Below are 19,075 nucleotides of genomic sequence, written 5' to 3'. Positions count from 1 at the left end.
GGGAGGGGAGGAGGGGAGAGGGGAGAGAAGTGATGGGGAGGAGAGGAGAGGGGAGAAGGGGAGAGGGGAGAGAGGAGGAGGGGGAGAGGGAAAAGGAGTGATGGGGAAAGAAGTGATGGGGAGTGGAGAGGGGAGAGAGTGGAGAGGGGAGGGAGTGGAGAGGGGAGGAGGGAGGAGGGGCGGAGGGGAGATAGCGAGGAGAGGAGAGCGGGATTGGAGAGGTGAGGGGACAAAACAGGAGGGGAAGGGAAGGAAATGAAGGAGAGGGGGTATCAGGAATGAGAGAGGAGCTGAGGGGTGGAGATGGAGGTGGGGGATTGGAGCAAGGGAGTGGAGGGCAGGCTGGAGGATACAAATTAGCAGAGTATTTTGGCAAGATATGAGAAAAAACATAAAGTAAAACCATATTGCATTTCTGTCGGGTTCAGGAACCAGACAAGTGAATAATTTTCTAGAAACGCGTTTTGCAAAAAGTTGATACCTGCGATATTGAAGTGTATCTTGTTCGCAGTGAACAAAATGAGCTGAAATGTCACTGATGGATTGGTGTGCAATCTTTAGCATTCACGGCCGCTATGATGTGCTATCGGAATCTTTATGATATATTGCGCTTTTTAAGACCAGAAAGGTGCATTAATTTTCTCTCGGTGACATTCATATTTATTGCAGCCAATACTAATCAGCAAATTGATTTAAGGATGGAGGGGCTGTGACAGGTGGAATCCTCGCTGTTTGGGAAACAGTGTTTTAGCTCAATGGATAAAGACCTCCTTTCATTAACTTTCACCCATGTCAATATTTGTTCCGCAACATCTATTGTAGCAGGTTGGTTACGGGTGAAAAAGTCAAGCTCTTGCACTTAAGTGACTTTTAGTTAGAAGGCACGGCTCAAGTAGATCTTATTTCGTTGGGGGTCATTACCAGATCAATGGTAACAATATTGCCTGTCAGGCCCCACCTCATCCCCATCCATCACTGTACACAACGGGTCTATTACTTAACAAGAACACTCACGAGCCGCCAGCCAAGCACTTTTATCTCATTTCCTACCGATCGCTACGCGTAGTGACACGACATTCCCGTGCAGATTTGTGGCGGTCCGCACGCCGCCCACCAGCTTCAAGCGGGAAAAGCAGAAACTGAGCATTTGGGGGTCTGATTGGTTTGGGACATACTCACCAATAACTCCCAGAGCAATGTAACCAAGGATCACGGCGATAAATAGCACGCAGCACAGGACGTCTGTGCAATGCCTAAAGTGAGAGAGAGAGAGAGAGAGAGAGAGAGAAAAGATATAGTCAAAGCAGCAGCAACATTAGGAACAGGGGGAGGCCATTCAGCCCCGCGAGCCTGCTCCACCGTTCAATTCGATCACGGGCTGATTTGTGCTTTAACTCCATTTACCCACCATGGCTCCACAACCCTTCTTAACTTTACCCAACAACAAACTAGCAATCTCTGTCCTGAAAGATCCAATTGCCCCCCCACCAGCATCCACAGCTTTCTGGGGGAGAGCGTTCCAGATTTCCACGACCCTGTGTGTGAAGAAATACTTCAGGATTACTCTTCCAACCGATCAAGCTCGTATTTTAAGGTTACGCCCCTTGTTCTGGATTCTCCCACCGGAGGAAATAGTTTCTCTGTATCGACCCTATTGAGTCCCTCAATCATTCCAAATACCTCGATTAGGTCACCCCTCAACCTTCAAAACTCAAGGGAAATCAAGCCAAGTTTATGCGACCTGTCCTCATCTTTAACACCAATTTTTCATATCCCGCCAATCACGGAAAGAAACCTTTACCCCAACTCTCTGTCTCCTACCTCCCAACCAATTTCCAACCCACATCATGTTTAGGGAGGGAGTTCCAGAGCTTAGGGCCCAGGCAGCTGAAGGCACGGCCACTGATGCTGGAGCGATTAAAATCGGGAATAAGCAAGAGGTCAGAATTGGAGGTGCTCTCTAATGTATTTGCTTCATGGGTTCTTTGCTTAAGAATTCATAGCAACACATAGAAACATAGAAACATAGCAAATAGTTGCAGGAGTAGGCCATTCGGCCCTTCGAGCCTGCACCACCATTCAATAAAATCATGGCTGATCATTCACCTCAGTACCCCTTTCCTGCTTTCTCTCCATACCCCTTGATCCCTTTAGCCGTAAGGGCCACATCTAACTCCCTTTTGAATATATCTAACGAACTGGCCTCAACAACTTTCTGTGGTAGAGAATTCCACAGATTCACAACTCTCTGAGTGAAGAAGTTTCTCCTCATCTCAGTCCCAAATGGCCTACCCCTTATCCTTACGCTGTGACCCCTGGTTCTGGACATTCTTCCTGCATCTAACCTGTCCAATCCGTCAAAATTTTGTATGTTTCTATGAGATCCCCTCTCATTCTTCTAAACTCCAGTGAATACAGGCCCAGTCGATCCAGTCTCTCCTCATATGTCAGTCCTGCCATCCTGGGAATCAGTCTGGTGAACCTTCGCTGCACTCCCTCAATAGCAAGAACGTCCTTCCTCAGATTAGGAGACCAAAACTGAACACAATATTCCAGGTGAGGCCTCACCAAGGCCCTGTACAACTACAGTAAGACCTCACTGCTCCTATACTCAAATCCCCTTGCTATGAAGGCCAACATACCATTTGCCTTCTTCACCGCCTGCTGTACCTGCATGCCAACCTTCAATGACTGATGTACCATGACACCCAGGTCTCGTTGTATCTCCCCTTTTCCTAATCTGTCACCATTCAGATAGTATTCTGCCTTCGTGTTTTTGCCACGAAAGTGGATAACCTCACATTTATCCACATTATACTGCATCTGCCATGTATTTGCCCACTCACCTAACCTGTCCAAGTCACCCTGCAGCCTCTTAGCATCCTCCTCACAGCTCACACCACAACCTAGTTTAGTGTCATCTGCAAACTTGGAGATATTACATTCAATTCCTTCATCTAAATCATTGATGTATATTGTAAATAGCTGGGGTCCCAGCACTGAGCCCTGCGGCACCCCACAGGTCACTGCCTGCCATTCTGAAAAGAACCCGTTTATGCTGACTCTCTGCTTCCTGTCTGCCAACCAGTTCTCTATCCAAGTCAGTACATTACCCCAATACCATATACTTTAATTTTGCACACTAATCTCTTGTGTGGGACCTTGTCAAAATCCTTTTGAAAGTCCAAATACACCATATCGACTGGTTCTCCCTTGTCCACTCGACTAGTTACATCCTCAAACAATTCTAGAAGATTTGTCAAGTATGATTTCCCTTTCATAAATCCATGCTGACTTGGACCGATCCTGTCACTGCTTTACAAATGCGCTGCTATTTCATCCTTAATAATTGATTCCGACATTTTCTCCACTAACAATGTCAGGTTAACCAGTATATAATTCCCTGTTTTCTCTCTCCCTCCTTTTTTAAAAAGTGGTGTTACATTAGCTACATTCCAGTCCATAGGAACTGATCCAGAGTCAATAGAATGTTGGAAAATGATCACCAATGCATCCACTATTTCTCGGGCCACTTCTTTAAGTACTCTGGGATGCAGCCTATCAGGCCCTGGGGATTTATCGGCCTTCAATCCCATCAATTTCCTGAACACAATTTCATGACTAATAAGGATTTCCTTCAGTTCCCCCTTTTTGCTAGACCCTCGAACCCCTAGTATTCCTGGAAGGTTATTTGTGTCTTCCTTCGTGAAGACAGATCCAAAGTATTTGTTCAATTGGTCTGCCATTTCTTTGTTCCCCATTATAAATTGACCTGATTCTGACTGCAAAGGACTTACATTGGTCTTCACTAATCTTTTTCTCTTCACATATCTATAGAAGCTTTTGCAGTCAGTTTTTATGTTCCCTGCAAGCTTTCTCTCATACTCCATTTTTCCCCCTCCTAATTAAACCCTTTGTCCTCCTCTGCTGAATTCTAAATTTCTCCCAGTCCTCAGGTTTGCTGCTTTTTCTGGCCAATTTATATGCTGTTAAGCAGCAGTTGGTTTATTAACAAAGGTTTAACAATCACACTACACATTACCAGTTCATCCACTAGGCTCACAACTGCATACCTCATCGTGGATGGCCTAGACCCAACTGGCTGGGGTTTTATTGAGTTTTGTAAACATTACGTGACTGGCTAAGCCTCTCACAATGCAACAGCTCTACAAACCTGTGGGGATGCTCACAGGTGCGTATGTTACACCTGAAGGTGTGCTTTGTTCTCCACAGCTTGTTTCTTTTGCTGGGCCATCCGTTTATGTTTCCGCACATGCGCGATACTCACAATGTGAAGGTCGATGAGCGGCCTGCGTGGGATCTTTCCCATCGCCGCGCGGCTCAGGGGTAATGTTTGATCCTCACCCTGCCTCACCTTGGCTCCCAGTCCGGCAACACCTCAAATTTAAAATTACCACCCTGGTTTTCAAATCCTTCCATGGCCACGATCCTCCCTATCCCTGTAACCCTCTTCCACCCTACATCCCTCCCTATCCCTGTAACCCCCTCCCACCCTACACCCCTCCCTATCCCTGTAACCCTCTTCCACCCTACACCCCTCCCTATCACCCCCTCCCCCCTACACCCCTCCCTATCCCTGTAACCCCCTCCCACCCTACACCCCTCCCTATCCCTGTAACCCCCTCCCTCTACACCCCTCCCTATCTCTGTAACTCCTCCCACCCTACATCCCTCCCTATCCCTGTAACCCCCTCATTCCCTACACCCCTCCCTATCCCTGTAACCCCCTCCCCCCTACAACCCTCCCTATCTCTGTAACCCCTCCCACCCTACACCCCTCCCTATCCCTGTAACCCCCTCATTCCCTACACCCCTCCCTATCTCTGTAACCCCCTCCCACCCTACACCCCTCCCCTATCCCTGTAACCCCCTCCCCCTACACCCCTCGCTATCTCTGTAACCCCCCTCCCACCCTACACCCCTCCCCTATCCCTGTAACCCCCTCCCACCCTACACCCCTCCCTATCCCTGTAACCCCCTCCCCCCTACACCCCTCGCTATCTCTGTAACCCCCCTCCCACCCTACACCCTCCCTATCTCTGTAATCTCCTCCAGCCCCACAACCCTCCCTATCTCTTGTGTTGCACCTCGACTGGCCTCTTGCGCATCCCCCGCTTCCTTTGCTCTCCCATTGGCGGCCGTGCCTTCAGCTGCCTGGGCCCCAAGCTCTGGAATTCCCTCCCTAAACCTCTCCACCTCTCTACCTCCCACTTTAAGACGCTCCTTAAAACCGACCTCGTTGACCCAACTTTTGGTCACCTGCCCAAATATCTCCTTATGTGGCTCGGTGTCAAATTTTGCCTGACAACGCTCCTGTGAAGCGCCTTAGGAGGGTACTATATAAATGCAAGTTGTTGTTGTTTATATCGGAGAGCTTGTTTACGCGGTGCCAGACCCACACCCCTGTCACCGGGACACATTGTGCGGGTTTGACGCAGCTACTAGCAAGTTGCTAAGAGGGACCGAACTCTCAAAGCTTTTCTCAGGCAAGTGACAACAGCAACAACAACTTAGGTTGATATAGCGCCTTTAAGGTGGTGAAATGCCCATTGGATCATGGCTGAACTGCAGATTAGGAACAGGAGGAGACCATTCAGCTCCATCTACACACCTTCGGCCCACAGTCCTTGGCCGCTTGGAAATTTACATTTATTGAAGACTTATAATTCAGCAAATTCACCCTGGACAGAAAATAATGTCAATGGAAAATGGAACTGGGTGCGGGGGGCAGAGGAGGGTGAGGGGAGGTGGGGTGAGGGGTTAGTGGGGGCCCTGCCTGACAATAAATTGAAGCCATCGCAACAATGCTTGATGGCAGTGAGTAAACAAATCAGATGTCGGGATGTATTAAAAGGTCAATCTGGAACCGAAGTTGTGAGGTAGTCCTGGCACTTTATAAATCACCATGTGTGTCTGCAGTGTGAACACTGTGTCATCATCATCGTCATAGGCAGTCCCTCACAATCGAGGAAGACTTGCTTCCACTCTTAACATGAGTTCTCAGGTGGCTGAACAGTTCAATACGAGAGCCACAGTCCCTGTCACAGGTGGGACAGACAGTGGTTGAGGGAAGGGGAGGATGGGACTGGTTTGCCGCACGCTCCTTCCGCTGCCTGCGCTTGGTTTCTGCATGCACTCGGCGACGAGACTCGAGGTGCTCAGTGCCCTCCCGGATGCACTTCCTCCACTTAGGGCGGTCTTTGGCCAGGGACTCCCAGGTGTCAGTGGGGAAGTTGCACTTTATCAGGGAGGCTTTGAGGGTGTCCTTGTAACGTTTCCTCTGACCACCTGGGGCTCGCTTGCCATGAAAACATAGAAAACATAGAAAATAGGTGCAGGAGTAGGCCATTCGGCCCTTCGAGCCTGCACCACCATTCAATATGATCATGGCTGATCATTCCCTCAGTACCCCATTCCTGCTTTCTCTCCATACCCCTTGATCCCTTTAGCCATAAGGGCCACATCTAACTCCCTTTTGAATATATCCAATGAACTGGCCTCAACAACTTTCTGTGGTAGAGAATTCCACAGATTCACAACTCTCTGAGTGAAGAAGTTTCTCCTCATCTCAGTCCCAAATGGCCTACCCCTTATCCTTACGCTGTGACCCCTGGTTCTGGACATTCTTCCTGCATCTAACCTGTCCAATCCGTCAAAATTTCATATGTTTCTATGAGATCCCCTCTCATTCTTCTAAACTCCAGTGAATACAGGCCCAGTCGATCCAGTCTCTCCTCATATGTCAGTCCTGCCATCCTGGGAATCAGTCTGGTGAACCTTCGCTGCACTCCCTCAATAGCAAGAACGTCCTTCCTCAGATTAGGAGACCAAAACTGAACACAATATTCCAGGTGAGGCCTCACCAAGGCCCTGTACAACTGCAGTAAGACCTCCCTGCTCCTAAGCTCAAATCCCCTAGCTATGAAGGCCAACATACCATTTGCCTTCTTCACCGCCTGCTGTACCTGCATGCCAACTTTCAGTGACTGATGTACCATGACACCCAGGTCTCATTGCACCTCCCCTTTTTCTAATCTGTCACCATTCAGATAATATTCTGCCTTCCTGTTTTTGCCACCAAAGTGGATAACCTCACATTTATCCACATTAGACTGCATCTGCCACGCATTTGCCCACTCACCTAACCTGTCCAAGTCACCCTGCAGCCTCTTAGCATCCTCCTCACAGCTCACACCACAACCTAGCTTAGTGTCATCTGCAAACTTGGAGATATTACATTCAATTCCTTCATCTAAATCATTGATGTATATTGTAAATAGCTGGGGTCCCAGCACTGAGCCCTGCGGCACCCCACAGGTCACTGCCTGCCATTCTGAAAAGAACCCGTTTATGCTGACTCTCTGCTTCCTGTCTGCCAACCAGTTCTCTATCCAAGTCAGTACATTACCCCCAATACCATATACTTTAATTTTGCACACTAATCTCTTGTGTGGGACCTTGTCAAAATCCTTTTGAAAGTCCAAATACACCATATCGACTGGTTCTCCCTTGTCCACTCGACTAGTTACATCCTCAAACAATTCTAGAAGATTTGTCAAGTATGATTTCCCTTTCATAAATCCATGCTGACTTGGACCGATCCTGTCACTGCTTTACAAATGCGCTGCTATTTCATCCTTAATAATTGATTCCGACATTTTCTCCACTAACAATGTCAGGTTAACCAGTCTATAATTCCCTGTTTTCTCTCTCCCTCCTTTTTTAAAAAGTGGTGTTACATTAGCTACATTCCAGTCCATAGGAACTGATCCAGAGTCAATAGAATGTTGGAAAATGATCACCAATGCATCCACTATTTCTCGGGCCACTTCTTTAAGTACTCTGGGATGCAGCCTATCAGGCCCTGGGGATTTATCGGCCTTCAATCCCATCAATTTCCCGAACACAATTTCATGACTAATAAGGATTTCTTTCAGTTCCCCCTTTTTGCTAGACCCTCGAACCCCTAGTATTCCTGGAAGGTTATTTGTGTCTTCCTTCGTGAAGACAGATCCAAAGTATTTGTTCAATTGGTCTGCCATTTCTTTGTTCCCCATTATAAATTGACCTGATTCTGACTGCAAAGGACTTACATTGGTCTTCACTAATCTTTTTCTCTTCACATATCTATAGAAGCTTTTGCAGTCAGTTTTTATGTTCCCTGCAAGCTTTCTCTCATACTCCATTTTTCCCCCTCCTAATTAAACCCTTTGTCCTCCTCTGCTGAATTCTAAATTTCTCCCAGTCCTCAGGTTTGCTGCTTTTTCTGGCCAATTTATATGCTGTTAAGCAGCAGTTGGTTTATTAACAAAGGTTTAACAATCACACTACACATTACCAGTTCATCCACTAGGCTCACAACTGCATACCTCATCGTGGATGGCCTAGACCCAACTGGCTGGGGTTTTATTGAGTTTTGTAAACATTACGTGACTGGCTAAGCCTCTCACAATGCAACAGCTCTACAAACCTGTGGGGATGCTCACAGGTGCGTATGTTACACCTGAAGGTGTGCTTTGTTCTCCACAGCTTGTTTCTTTTGCTGGGCCATCCGTTTATGTTTCCGCACATGCGCGATACTCACAATGTGAAGGTCGATGAGCGGCCTGCGTGGGATCTTTCCCATCGCCGCGCGGCTCAGGGGTAATGTTCGATCCTCACCCTGCCTCACCTTGGCTCCCAGTCCGGCAACACCTCAAATTTAAAATTACCACCCTGGTTTTCAAATCCTTCCATGGCCACGATCCTCCCTATCCCTGTAACCCTCTTCCACCCTACATCCCTCCCTATCACTGTAACCCCCTCCCACCCTACATCCCTCCCTATCCCTGTAACCCCCTCCCACCCTACATCCCTCCCTATCCCTGTAACCCCCCCCCACCCTACATCCCTCCCTATCCCTGTAACCCCCTCCCACCCTACATCCCTCCCTATCCCTGTAACCCCCTCCCACCCTACATCCCTCCCTATCCCTGTAACCCCCTCCCACCCTACATCCCTCCCTATCCCTGTAACCCCCTCCCACCCTACATCCCTCCCTATCCCTGTAACCCCCCCCCCACCCTACATCCCTCCCTATCCCTGTAACCCCCTCCCACCCTACATCCCTCCCTATCCCTGTAACCCCCTCCCACCCTACATCCCTCCCTATCCCTGTAACCCCCTCCCACCCTACATCCCTCCCTATCCCTGTAACCCCCTCCCACCCTACATCCCTCCCTATCCCTGTAACCCCCTCCCACCCTACATCCCTCCCTATCCCTGTAACCCCCTCCCACCCTACACCCCTCCCTATCCCTGTAACCCTCTTCCACCCTACACCCCTCCCTATCACCCCCTCCCCCCTACACCCCTCCCTATCCCTGTAACCCCCTCCCACCCTACACCCCTCCCTATCCCTGTAACCCCCTCCCACCCTACACCCCTCCCTATCCCTGTAACCCCCTCCCCCTACACCCCTCCCTATCCCTGTAACCCCCTCCCCCCTACAACCCTCCCTATCTCTGTAACCCCTCCCACCCTACACCCCTCCCTATCTCTGTAACCCCCTCATTCCCTACACCCCTCCCTATCTCTGTAACCCCCTCCCACCCTACACCCCTCCCTATCCCTGTAACCCCTCCCACCCTACACCCCTCCCTATCCCTGTAACCCCTCCCACCCTACACCCCTCCCTATCTCTGTAACCCCCTCATTCCCTGCACCCCTCCCTATCTCTGTAACCCCCCTCCCACCCTACACCCTTCCCTATCCCTGTAACCCCCTCCCACCCTACACCCCTCCCTATCCCTGTAACCCCCTCCCACCCTACACCCCTCCCTATCCCTGTAACCCCCCTCCCACCCTACACCCTTCCCTATTCCTGTAACCCCCTCCCACCCTACACCCCTCCCTATCCCTGTAACCCCCTCCCACCCTACACCCCTCCCTATCCCTGTAACCCCCTCCCACCCTACACCCCTCCCTATCTCTGTAATCTCCTCCAGCCCCACAACCCTCCCTATCTCTTGTGTTGCACCTCGACTGGCCTCTTGCGCATCCCCCGTTTCCTTTGCTCTCCCATTGGCGGCCGTGCCTTCAGCTGCCTGGGCCCCAAGCTCTGGAATTCCCTCCCTAAACCTCTCCACCTCTCTACCTCCCACTTTAAGACGCTCCTTAAAACCGACCTCGTTGACCCAACTTTTGGTCACCTGCCCAAATATCTCCTTATGTGGCTCGGTGTCAAATTTTGCCTGACAACGCTCCTGTGAAGCGCCTTAGGAGGGTACTATATAAATGCAAGTTGTTGTTGTTTATATCGGAGAGCTTGTTTACGCGGTGCCAGACCCACACCCCTGTCACCGGGACACATTGTGCGGGTTTGACGCAGCTACTAGCAAGTTGCTAAGAGGGACCGAACTCTCAAAGCTTTTCTCAGGCAAGTGACAACAGCAACAACAACTTAGGTTGATATAGCGCCTTTAAGGTGGTGAAATGCCCATTGGATCATGGCTGAACTGCAGATTAGGAACAGGAGGAGACCATTCAGCTCCATCTACACACCTTCGGCCCACAGTCCTTGGCCGCTTGGAAATTTACATTTATTGAAGACTTATAATTCAGCAAATTCACCCTGGACAGAAAATAATGTCAATGGAAAATGGAACTGGGTGCGGGGGGCAGAGGAGGGTGAGGGGAGGTGGGGTGAGGGGTTAGTGGGGGCCCTGCCTGACAATAAATTGAAGCCATCGCAACAATGCTTGATGGCAGTGAGTAAACAAATCAGATGTCGGGATGTATTAAAAGGTCAATCTGGAACCGAAGTTGTGAGGTAGTCCTGGCACTTTATAAATCACCATGTGTGTCTGCAGTGTGAACACTGTGTCATCATCATCGTCATAGGCAGTCCCTCACAATCGAGGAAGACCTGCTTCCACTCTTAACATGAGTTCTCAGGTGGCTGAACAGTCCAATACGAGAGCCACAGTCCCTGTCACAGGTGGGACAGACAGTGGTTGAGGGAAGGGGTGGGTGGGACTGGTTTGCCGCACGCTCCTTCCGCTGCCTGCGCTTGGTTTCTGCATGCACTCGGTGACGAGACTCGAGGTGCTCAGTGCCCTCCCGGATGCACTTCCTCCACTTAGGGCGGTCTTTGGCCAGGGACTCCCAGGTGTCGGTGGGGATGTTGCACTTTATCAGGGAGGCCTTGAGGGTGTCCTTGTAACGTTTCCTCTGACCACCTGGGGCTCGCTTGCCATGAAAACATAGAAAACATAGAAAATAGGTGCAGGAGTAGGCCATTCGGCCCTTCGAGCCTGCATCACCATTCAATATGATCATGGCTGATCATTCCCTCAGTACCCCATTCCTGCTTTCTCTCCATACCCCTTGATCCCTTTAGCCGTAAGGGCCACATCTAACTCCCTTTTGAATATATCCAATGAACTGGCCTCAACAACTTTCTGTGGTAGAGAATTCCACAGATTCACAACTCTCTGAGTGAAGAAGTTTCTCCTCATCTCAGTCCCAAATGGCCTACCCCTTATCCTTACGCTGTGACCCCTGGTTCTGGACATTCTTCCTGCATCTAACCTGTCCAATCCGTCAAAATTTTATATGTTTCTATGAGATCCCCTCTCATTCTTCTAAACTCCAGTGAATACAGGCCCAGTCGATCCAGTCTCTCCTCATATGTCAGTCCTGCCATCCTGGGAATCAGTCTGGTGAACCTTCGCTGCACTCCCTCAATAGCAAGAACGTCCTTCCTCAGATTAGGAGACCAAAACTGTACACAATATTCCAGGTGAGGCCTCACCAAGGCCCTGTACAACTGCAGTAAGACCTCCCTGCTCCTAAGCTCAAATCCCCTAGCTATGAAGGCCACCATACCATTTGCCTTCTTCACCGCCTGCTGTACCTGCATGCCAACTTTCAGTGACTGATGTACCATGACACCCAGGTCTCATTGCACCTCCCCTTTTTCTAATCTGTCACCATTCAGATAATATTCTGCCTTCCTGTTTTTGCCACCAAAGTGGATAACCTCACATTTATCCACATTAGACTGCATCTGCCACGCATTTGCCCACTCACCTAACCTGTCCAAGTCACCCTGCAGCCTCTTAGCAGCTCACATTCCAGCTTCGTGTCATCTGAAAACTTGGAGATATTACACTCAATTCCTTCATCCTAATCATGAATGTATATTGTAAATAGCTGGGGTCCCAGCACTGAACCTTGCGGTAACCCACTAGTCACTGCCTGCCATTCTGAAAAGGACCCGTTTGTCCCTCGCTGGGCCATTTCAGAGTCAACCCTATTGCTGTGGGTCTGGAGTCACATATAGGCCCAGACTGGGTAAGGGCAGCAGATTTCCTTCGCTAAAGGACATCAGTGAACCAGATGGGGTTTTACAATCCGGTCGTTCCATGGCCACCATTACTGACACTGGTTTTTTATTCCGGACTTGTTTAATGAACTGAATTTAAATTCCCTGGCTGCCATGGTGGGATTTGAACTCGAGTCTTGGGATCGCTAGTCCAGTAATGTAACCACTATGCTGCCGTTCCTGGTGTGATCACTGTGTCGTTGTATCGTGCAATACCAGATGGTAGAAGGTGAACTAGCGAGACCTTGGTCTTTGCTCGTCCAGGAATGCTGATGTTGCTGCAGTGCATCAAAGGGTTTATTTTCTACTCCTACTGCTCAGCATACACCAGGAGAGCGCATCGGACGATTTGCTGACCCCTGAGCCTGTGATTTTCCATCCATTAGTTCCAATGAATGGAAAGTCACAGGCTGCAAGTGTGCAACCACTCAGTACATGCTCTTGGTGTAAAGGAAATCAACCCTTAAATGGTTTAAGGCAGGAATGTAAGGACAGGAAGCACTGGCTGCGATATATTCTTCACAAACACACACACATACAAGATGGCTCCATTTCATCATGTGACTTTTATTGGATTTACAGCCGCAGTTGCATTACCGCAGTCGTCCACTAGGTTGAGAAATACCAGCAACGATGTCTCCCCAAGGTCCGACAAATCCCCTGGGAGGACAGACGCACCAACGTTAGTGTCCTCGACCAAGCCAACATCCCCAGCACTGAAGCACTGACCACACTTGATCAGCTCCGCTGGGCAGGCCACATTGTCCGCATGCTGGACACGAGATTCCCAAAGCAAGCGCTCCACTCAGAACTCCTTCACGGCAAACGAGCCCCAGGTGGGCAGAGAAAGCGTTGCAAAGACATCCTCAAAGCCTCCCTGATAAAGTGCAACATCCCCACTGACACCTGGGAGTCCCTGGCCAAAGACCGCCCTAAGTGGAGAGAAGTGCATCCGGGAGGGCGCTGAGCACCTCGAGTCTCGTCGCCGAGAGCATGCAGAAATCAAACACGGGCAGCGGAAGGAGCGTGCGGCAAACCAGTCCCACCCACCCCTTCCCTCAACCACTGTCTGTCCCACCTGTGACAGAGACTGTGGTTCTCGTATTGGACTGTTCAGCCACCTAAGGACTCATTTTCAGAGTGGAAGCAAGTCTTCCTCGATTCCGAGGGACTGCCTATGATGATGACGATGATGATATTACATTGACCATGGAGGACACCTGACGACCCGAAAGGGGTTGTGGTTGGATCGGGTGGAGGCTGATGGGAGGGTACGATGGGAGGGTGGTGTCTGGTGGTTCCAAAAGGAGCGAGAGAAATATGGATTCCAATGTCGTGGGCCTACCCCTGCCTGGCCACTACTGCCCTCCAACTCTGGCACATCCTGGCAACCCTCCAAATCTGTCAGGCTCCGGACCGGCCCACACTAATGCTCTGAAAATCCAATCCACAAGAGCACCCCAAAACTCCCAGGCACTTGAATGCGCTCTCCCACAATGCTGCCAAGATCCCATGTCCCAGTGATTCCAGGTCCTGCTCGTGTCTTGCCAGAGCCCACCTGCTACACAGTTCCCATAGTCTCCGCCCGATGGTCCCAGGTCCCGGGGAACATTGTAAAATCCCCATTCCCAGTGCCGCCAGAACGCAGGCTCCGGCAGCAGGGTTTGCTTATCACTGGATCGCCTCCACGGCTGAAAGATCGGTTCCTGGGTAACACTGTTGCTGTTAAACCTCCAACTCACCTCGAGCAATCAGCCAATTTAACTTCATTTCCTTCTTTCATGGAAACCAATTCTTGCATTTGCCTGCCTGAATTCAGTGCTCATTGTATCAGCCGTGGCTCAGTGGGCAGCACTCGCTCACCTCGAAGTCAGGAGATTGTGGATTCAGGTCCCACTCCCGGCACTTGAGCACAAAAATCTAGGCTGACACTCCAGTGCAGTACTGAGGGAGTGCCGCACTGTCGGAGGGGCAGTACTGAGGGAGTGCTGCACTGTCGGAGGGGCAGTACTGAGGGAGTGCCGCACTGTCGGAGGGGCAGTACTAAGGGAGTGCCGCACTGTCGGAAGGGCTGTATTGAGGGAGTGCCGCACTGTCGAAGGGGCAGTACTGAGGGAGTGCCGCACTGTCGGAGGGGCAGTACTGAGGGAGCGCCTCACTGTCGGAGGGGCAGTACTGAGGGAGCGCTGCACTGTCAGGGGGGCAGTACTGAGGGAGCACTGCACTGTCAGAGGGGCAGTACTGAGGGAGTGCCGCACTGTCGGAGGGGCAGTACTGAGAGAGCGCCGCACTGTTGGAGGGGCAGTACTGAGGGAGCGCTGCACTGTCAGGGGGGCAGTACTGAGGGAGCACTGCACTGTCAGAGGGGCAGTACTGAGGGAGCGCCGCACTGTCGGAGGGGCTGTACTGAGGGAGCGCCGCACTGTTGGAGGGGCAGTACTGAGGGAGCGCTGCACTGTCAGGGGGGCAGTACTGAGGGAGCACTGCACTGTCAGAGGGGCAGTACTGAGGGAGCGCCGCACTGTCGGAGGGGCGGTACTGAGGGAGCGCCGCACTGTCAGAGGGACATTACTGAGGGACCACTGCATTGTCAGAGGGGCAGTACTGAGGGAGTGCTGCACTGTCGGAGGTGCAGGTTTTCTGATGAGGCATTAAACCGAGGCCCCGTCTGCTCTCTCAGGTGGACGTAAAAGATCCCATGGTACTATTTTGAAGAAGAGCAGGGGAGTTATCCCTGGTGTCCTGGGACCAATATTTATCCCTCAATCAACATTAGTAAAACATATTATCTGGTCTTTATCACATCGCTGTTTGTGGGAGCTTGCTGTGCGTAAATTGGTTGATGCATTTCCCACATTACAACAGTACTTCAAAAGTACTTCATTGGCTGTAAATGCGTTACAACACCTGTCGTTGTAAAAGGCACGATAGAAATCCAAGTCTTTCTTTTTTTTGGCTCATCTTGTCAGTCTTTCTCTCTTGCTCTCCTGGCCAGCCTCCCACCTTCCACCCGACGTAAACCTGAAGTGACCCGTGTCCTAACTCACACCCAGTCCCACTCACCCATCATCCCCTGTGCTCACTGCCCCCGTGTCCTAACTCACACCCAGTCCCGCTCACCCATCATCCCCTGTGCTCACTGCCCCCGTGTCCTAACTCACATCCAGTCCCACTCACCCATCATCCCCTGTGCTCACTGCCCCCGTGTCCTAACTCACACCCAGTCCCGCTCACCCATCACCTCCTGTGCTCACTGCCCCGTGTCCTAACTCACACCCAGTCCCGTTCACCCATCACCTCCTGTGCTCGCTGACCGTGTCCTAACTCACACTCCCGACCTACATTGGCTCCCAGTCCAGCAATTAAATATTCACCTCCTCTTATGGAATCTCTCCATGGCCTCGCTCCTCCTCCAGCCCCACAACCCTCCGGAACTCTGCCCTCCTCTAATTCTGGCCTCTTGTCGATCCCCAATTTTAATCACCCCACCATTGGTGGCTGTGTCTTCTGTTGCCTGGGCCCCAAGCTCTGGAACTCCCTCCCTAAACCTCTCCGCCTCTCTACCTCTCTTTCCTCTTTTAAGACGCTCCTTAAAATCTCCCTCTTTGACCAACCTGCCGTAATATCTCCTTATGTGGCTCGGTGTCAAATTTTGTTTGATTTCACTCCTGTGAAGCGCCTTAGGACATTTTACTGTGTTAAAGGCGCTATATAAATGCAACAAGTTGTTGCAACAAATGCAACAAATTATTTGAAGCTGTTGCTGTGAGTGGTTCAGAGACCACAGTATAGATTGTCCCCACCTCCTTTACTCGATTGCTGATGGAGTCAGTGTGTTTTCTATTACACATGCTCCACGTTTTACAGAAATACAATCTGTCCTGACGTTAAAGGAAAGGTTGGGGCGGGGTGGGGGGGGGAGTTCGGTCCATTGCCGCCTCTGTTCGCGCCCTCGGAGGGGCGGTAATGGGGGCGGAGAGCAGCTCCCAGCGTCTGCCGGGACACTTGGTGCCAGTGTGTGGGGGGGGGGAGGGAGGGGTCCGGAACGCCAAGGAGAGGTGAGCCAGTGTACGGGGGCGGGGGGGGGGGTGAGTATTACCTCCAAGGGCGATGAGCCAGTGTACGGGGGCAGGGGAGGGTGGGGTATTACCACCCGGGGGCGGTGAGCCAGTGTGCGGTGAGGGGGGGGTGCAGGGTATTACCTCCGGGGGCGATGAGCCGGTGTGCGGGGGCGGGGGGTATTACCGCCTGGGGGCGGTGAGCCGGTGTGCGGGGGCGGGGGGTATTACCTCCGGGGGCAGTGAGCCGGTGTGCGGGGGTGCAGGGTATTACCTCCGGGGGCGGTGAGCCAGTGTGCGGGGGCGGGGGGTATTACCGCCCGGGGGCGGTGAGCCGGTGTGCGGGGGCGGGGGGTATTACCTCCGGGAGCGGTGAGCCAGTGTGCGGGGGCGGGGGGTATTACCACCCGGGGGCGATGAGCCAGTGTACGGGGGCGGGAGGTATTACCGCCCGGGGGTGGTGAGCCAGTGTGCGGGGGCGGGGGGTATTACCGCCCGGGGGTGGTGAGCCAGTGTGCGGGGGCGGGGGGTATTACCGCCCGGGGGTGGTGAGCCAGTGTGCGGGGGCGGGGGGTATTACCGCCCGGGGGTGGTGAGCCAGTGTGCGGGGGCGGGGGGTATTACCGCCCGGGGGTGGTGAGCCGGTGTGCTGTGACGGGGAGTATTACCGCCCGGGGGTGGTGAGCCAGTGTGCGGGGGCGGGGGGTATTACCGTCTGGGGCGATGAGCCAGTGTGCGGGGGCGGGGGGTATTACCGCCCGGGGGCGGTGAGCCGGTGTGCGGGGGCGGGGGGTATTACCGCCCGGGGGCGATGAGCCGGTGTGCGGGGGCGGGGGGTATTACCGCCCGGGGGCGGTGAGCCAGTGTGCGGGGGCGGGGGGTATTACCGCCCGGGGGCGATGAGCCGGTGTGCGGGGGCGGGGGGTATTACAGCCCGGGGGCGGTGAGCCAGTGTGCGGGGGCGGGGGGTATTACCGCCCGGGGGCGGTGAGCCGGTGTGCGGGGGCGGGGGGTATTACCGCCCGGGGGCGGTGAGCCGGTGTGCGGGGGCGGGGGGTATTACCGCCCGGGGGCGGTGAGCCGGTGTGCGGGGGCGGGGGGTATTACCGCCCGGGGGCGGTGAGCCGGTGTGCGGGGGCGGGGGGTATTACCGCCCGGGGGCGATGAGCCGGTGTGCGGGGGCGGGGGGTATTACCGCCCAGGGGCGGTGAGCCGGTGTGCGGGGGCGGGGGGTATTACCGCTCGGGGGCGATGAGCCGGTGTGCGGGGGCGGGGGGTATTACCGCTCGGGGGCGGTGAGCCAGTGTGCGGGGGCGGGGGGTATTACCGCCCGGGGGCGATGAGCCGGTGTGCGGGGGCGGGGGGTATTACCGCCCGGGGGCGGTGAGCCGGTGGGCCGTGCCCCCCCCCAGTTGCAACACCGTTTCTGAAACGTATTTTCTGGGACCGCCTGGGACCGCGGGCGGTGGGAGCTGTTCCGCCCGCAGTGAGGGGAGGAACGTGTGGCCCCGAGGTACGTGTGATTGGTTTTAATATTTTTATATTTGCGATTTATGTTGAGGTGGCGGGAGGAAGGTGTTGGGGCTGTTTTTAGTGCGTTTGTTTTGGTGATTTTATGCCCTGGGTCGCCTCTCTCAGGGCGCTCCGGGGTCGGCTGTTTAACTCGGGGATGTTCAGTCACTCAGCCGGTCTAGCGCCCTGTGAGAGGCGTGGAATGCCTCCCTTAGCGCTCCGCCCCACACTCAGGGTCCAGCTGGCTGGAGGCGCAAACCATTTCCCGCCGCAAAATATACCGCCCCACCGCCATTAGCGCCTCAAAATGGGCGGTAACGAATTTGCGGCCCAATATGGCTCTTTGAGTCAGACACTGTCACTGTGTGGGCAGGGAACAGAGAGCCTGAAAGCATTGCCTGAACCTGGTGGGATTATACAACAGCTTCCAAAGCTGCCGCAGCAACAATTGATTTAAAATACATTAATCGCCTCAAAGATAATGAATTACACTCGAGGGAGCGTTAATTGGATATTGAAATCCAGCTCAAAGCAACTTTACATCGGTACTGGTGTCTGCATTGATTCATGAACAATCCCTTCTTGTAATACCTGGCAAGAAGTGAGGAGGGGAGCTGGGCTTCTTCTCCCGAGAGCGGAGAAGGTTAAGGGGGGGTTTGATCGAGGTATTCCAAATCATGGGGGGTTTTGACAGAGTAGATATGGAGAAGCTGTTTCCAGGGCCAGGAGGGTCGGTAACCAGAGGGACACAGATTGGAGGTGATCGGCAAAGGAGCCAGAGGGGGAGGGGAGGAGAGTTTATTTTACGCAGCGAGTTGTTGTGATCGGGAACGCGCTGCCTGAAAGGGCGGTGGGAGCAGATTCAATAGTAACTTTCAAACCGGGAATTGGATAAACACTCGAAAAGAAAAAATTTGCAGGGCTGTGGGGAAAGAGCAGGAAGTGGGATTAATTGGATCGCTCTGTCACAGGATGGCCTCCTCCTGTGACATATCGTTCCCTGATACTAATACTTTGGACCTCAGACTCGTCAAACTCAAGTCCATGAAAGAAATGAAGAAAGGAAGACTTGCATTTCTATAGCGCCTTTCACGACCCCAGGGCATCCCAAAGGGCT

At 52.5% G+C, this 19,075-nt stretch overlaps 1 protein-coding gene across 7 annotated transcripts in view; it reads right to left on the bottom strand.

Moving 5' to 3' along the window:
* slc44a5b (solute carrier family 44 member 5b) overlaps positions 1-19,075 on the bottom strand; it is a 240,695-nt gene that overhangs the window by 152,943 nt on the left and 68,677 nt on the right. For 6 of the 7 annotated variants that reach the window (XM_070886459.1, XM_070886461.1, XM_070886465.1 and 3 more), the window contains exon 3: positions 1,180-1,253. The exons of the other annotated variant lie outside the window; for it this stretch is intronic. In XM_070886459.1, coding sequence (XP_070742560.1) covers positions 1,180-1,253 — 74 coding nt within the window. The remainder of the gene's footprint in view (positions 1-1,179; positions 1,254-19,075) is intronic. 7 annotated transcript variants of the gene reach the window in all.

The sequence above is a fragment of the Pristiophorus japonicus genome, chromosome 8 (assembly GCF_044704955.1).
Source record: "Pristiophorus japonicus isolate sPriJap1 chromosome 8, sPriJap1.hap1, whole genome shotgun sequence".
Taxonomy (NCBI): domain Eukaryota; kingdom Metazoa; phylum Chordata; class Chondrichthyes; family Pristiophoridae; genus Pristiophorus; species Pristiophorus japonicus.
The sequence above is the reverse complement of the archived record's forward strand: the minus strand, read 5'-3'. Positions and strand labels throughout refer to the sequence as shown.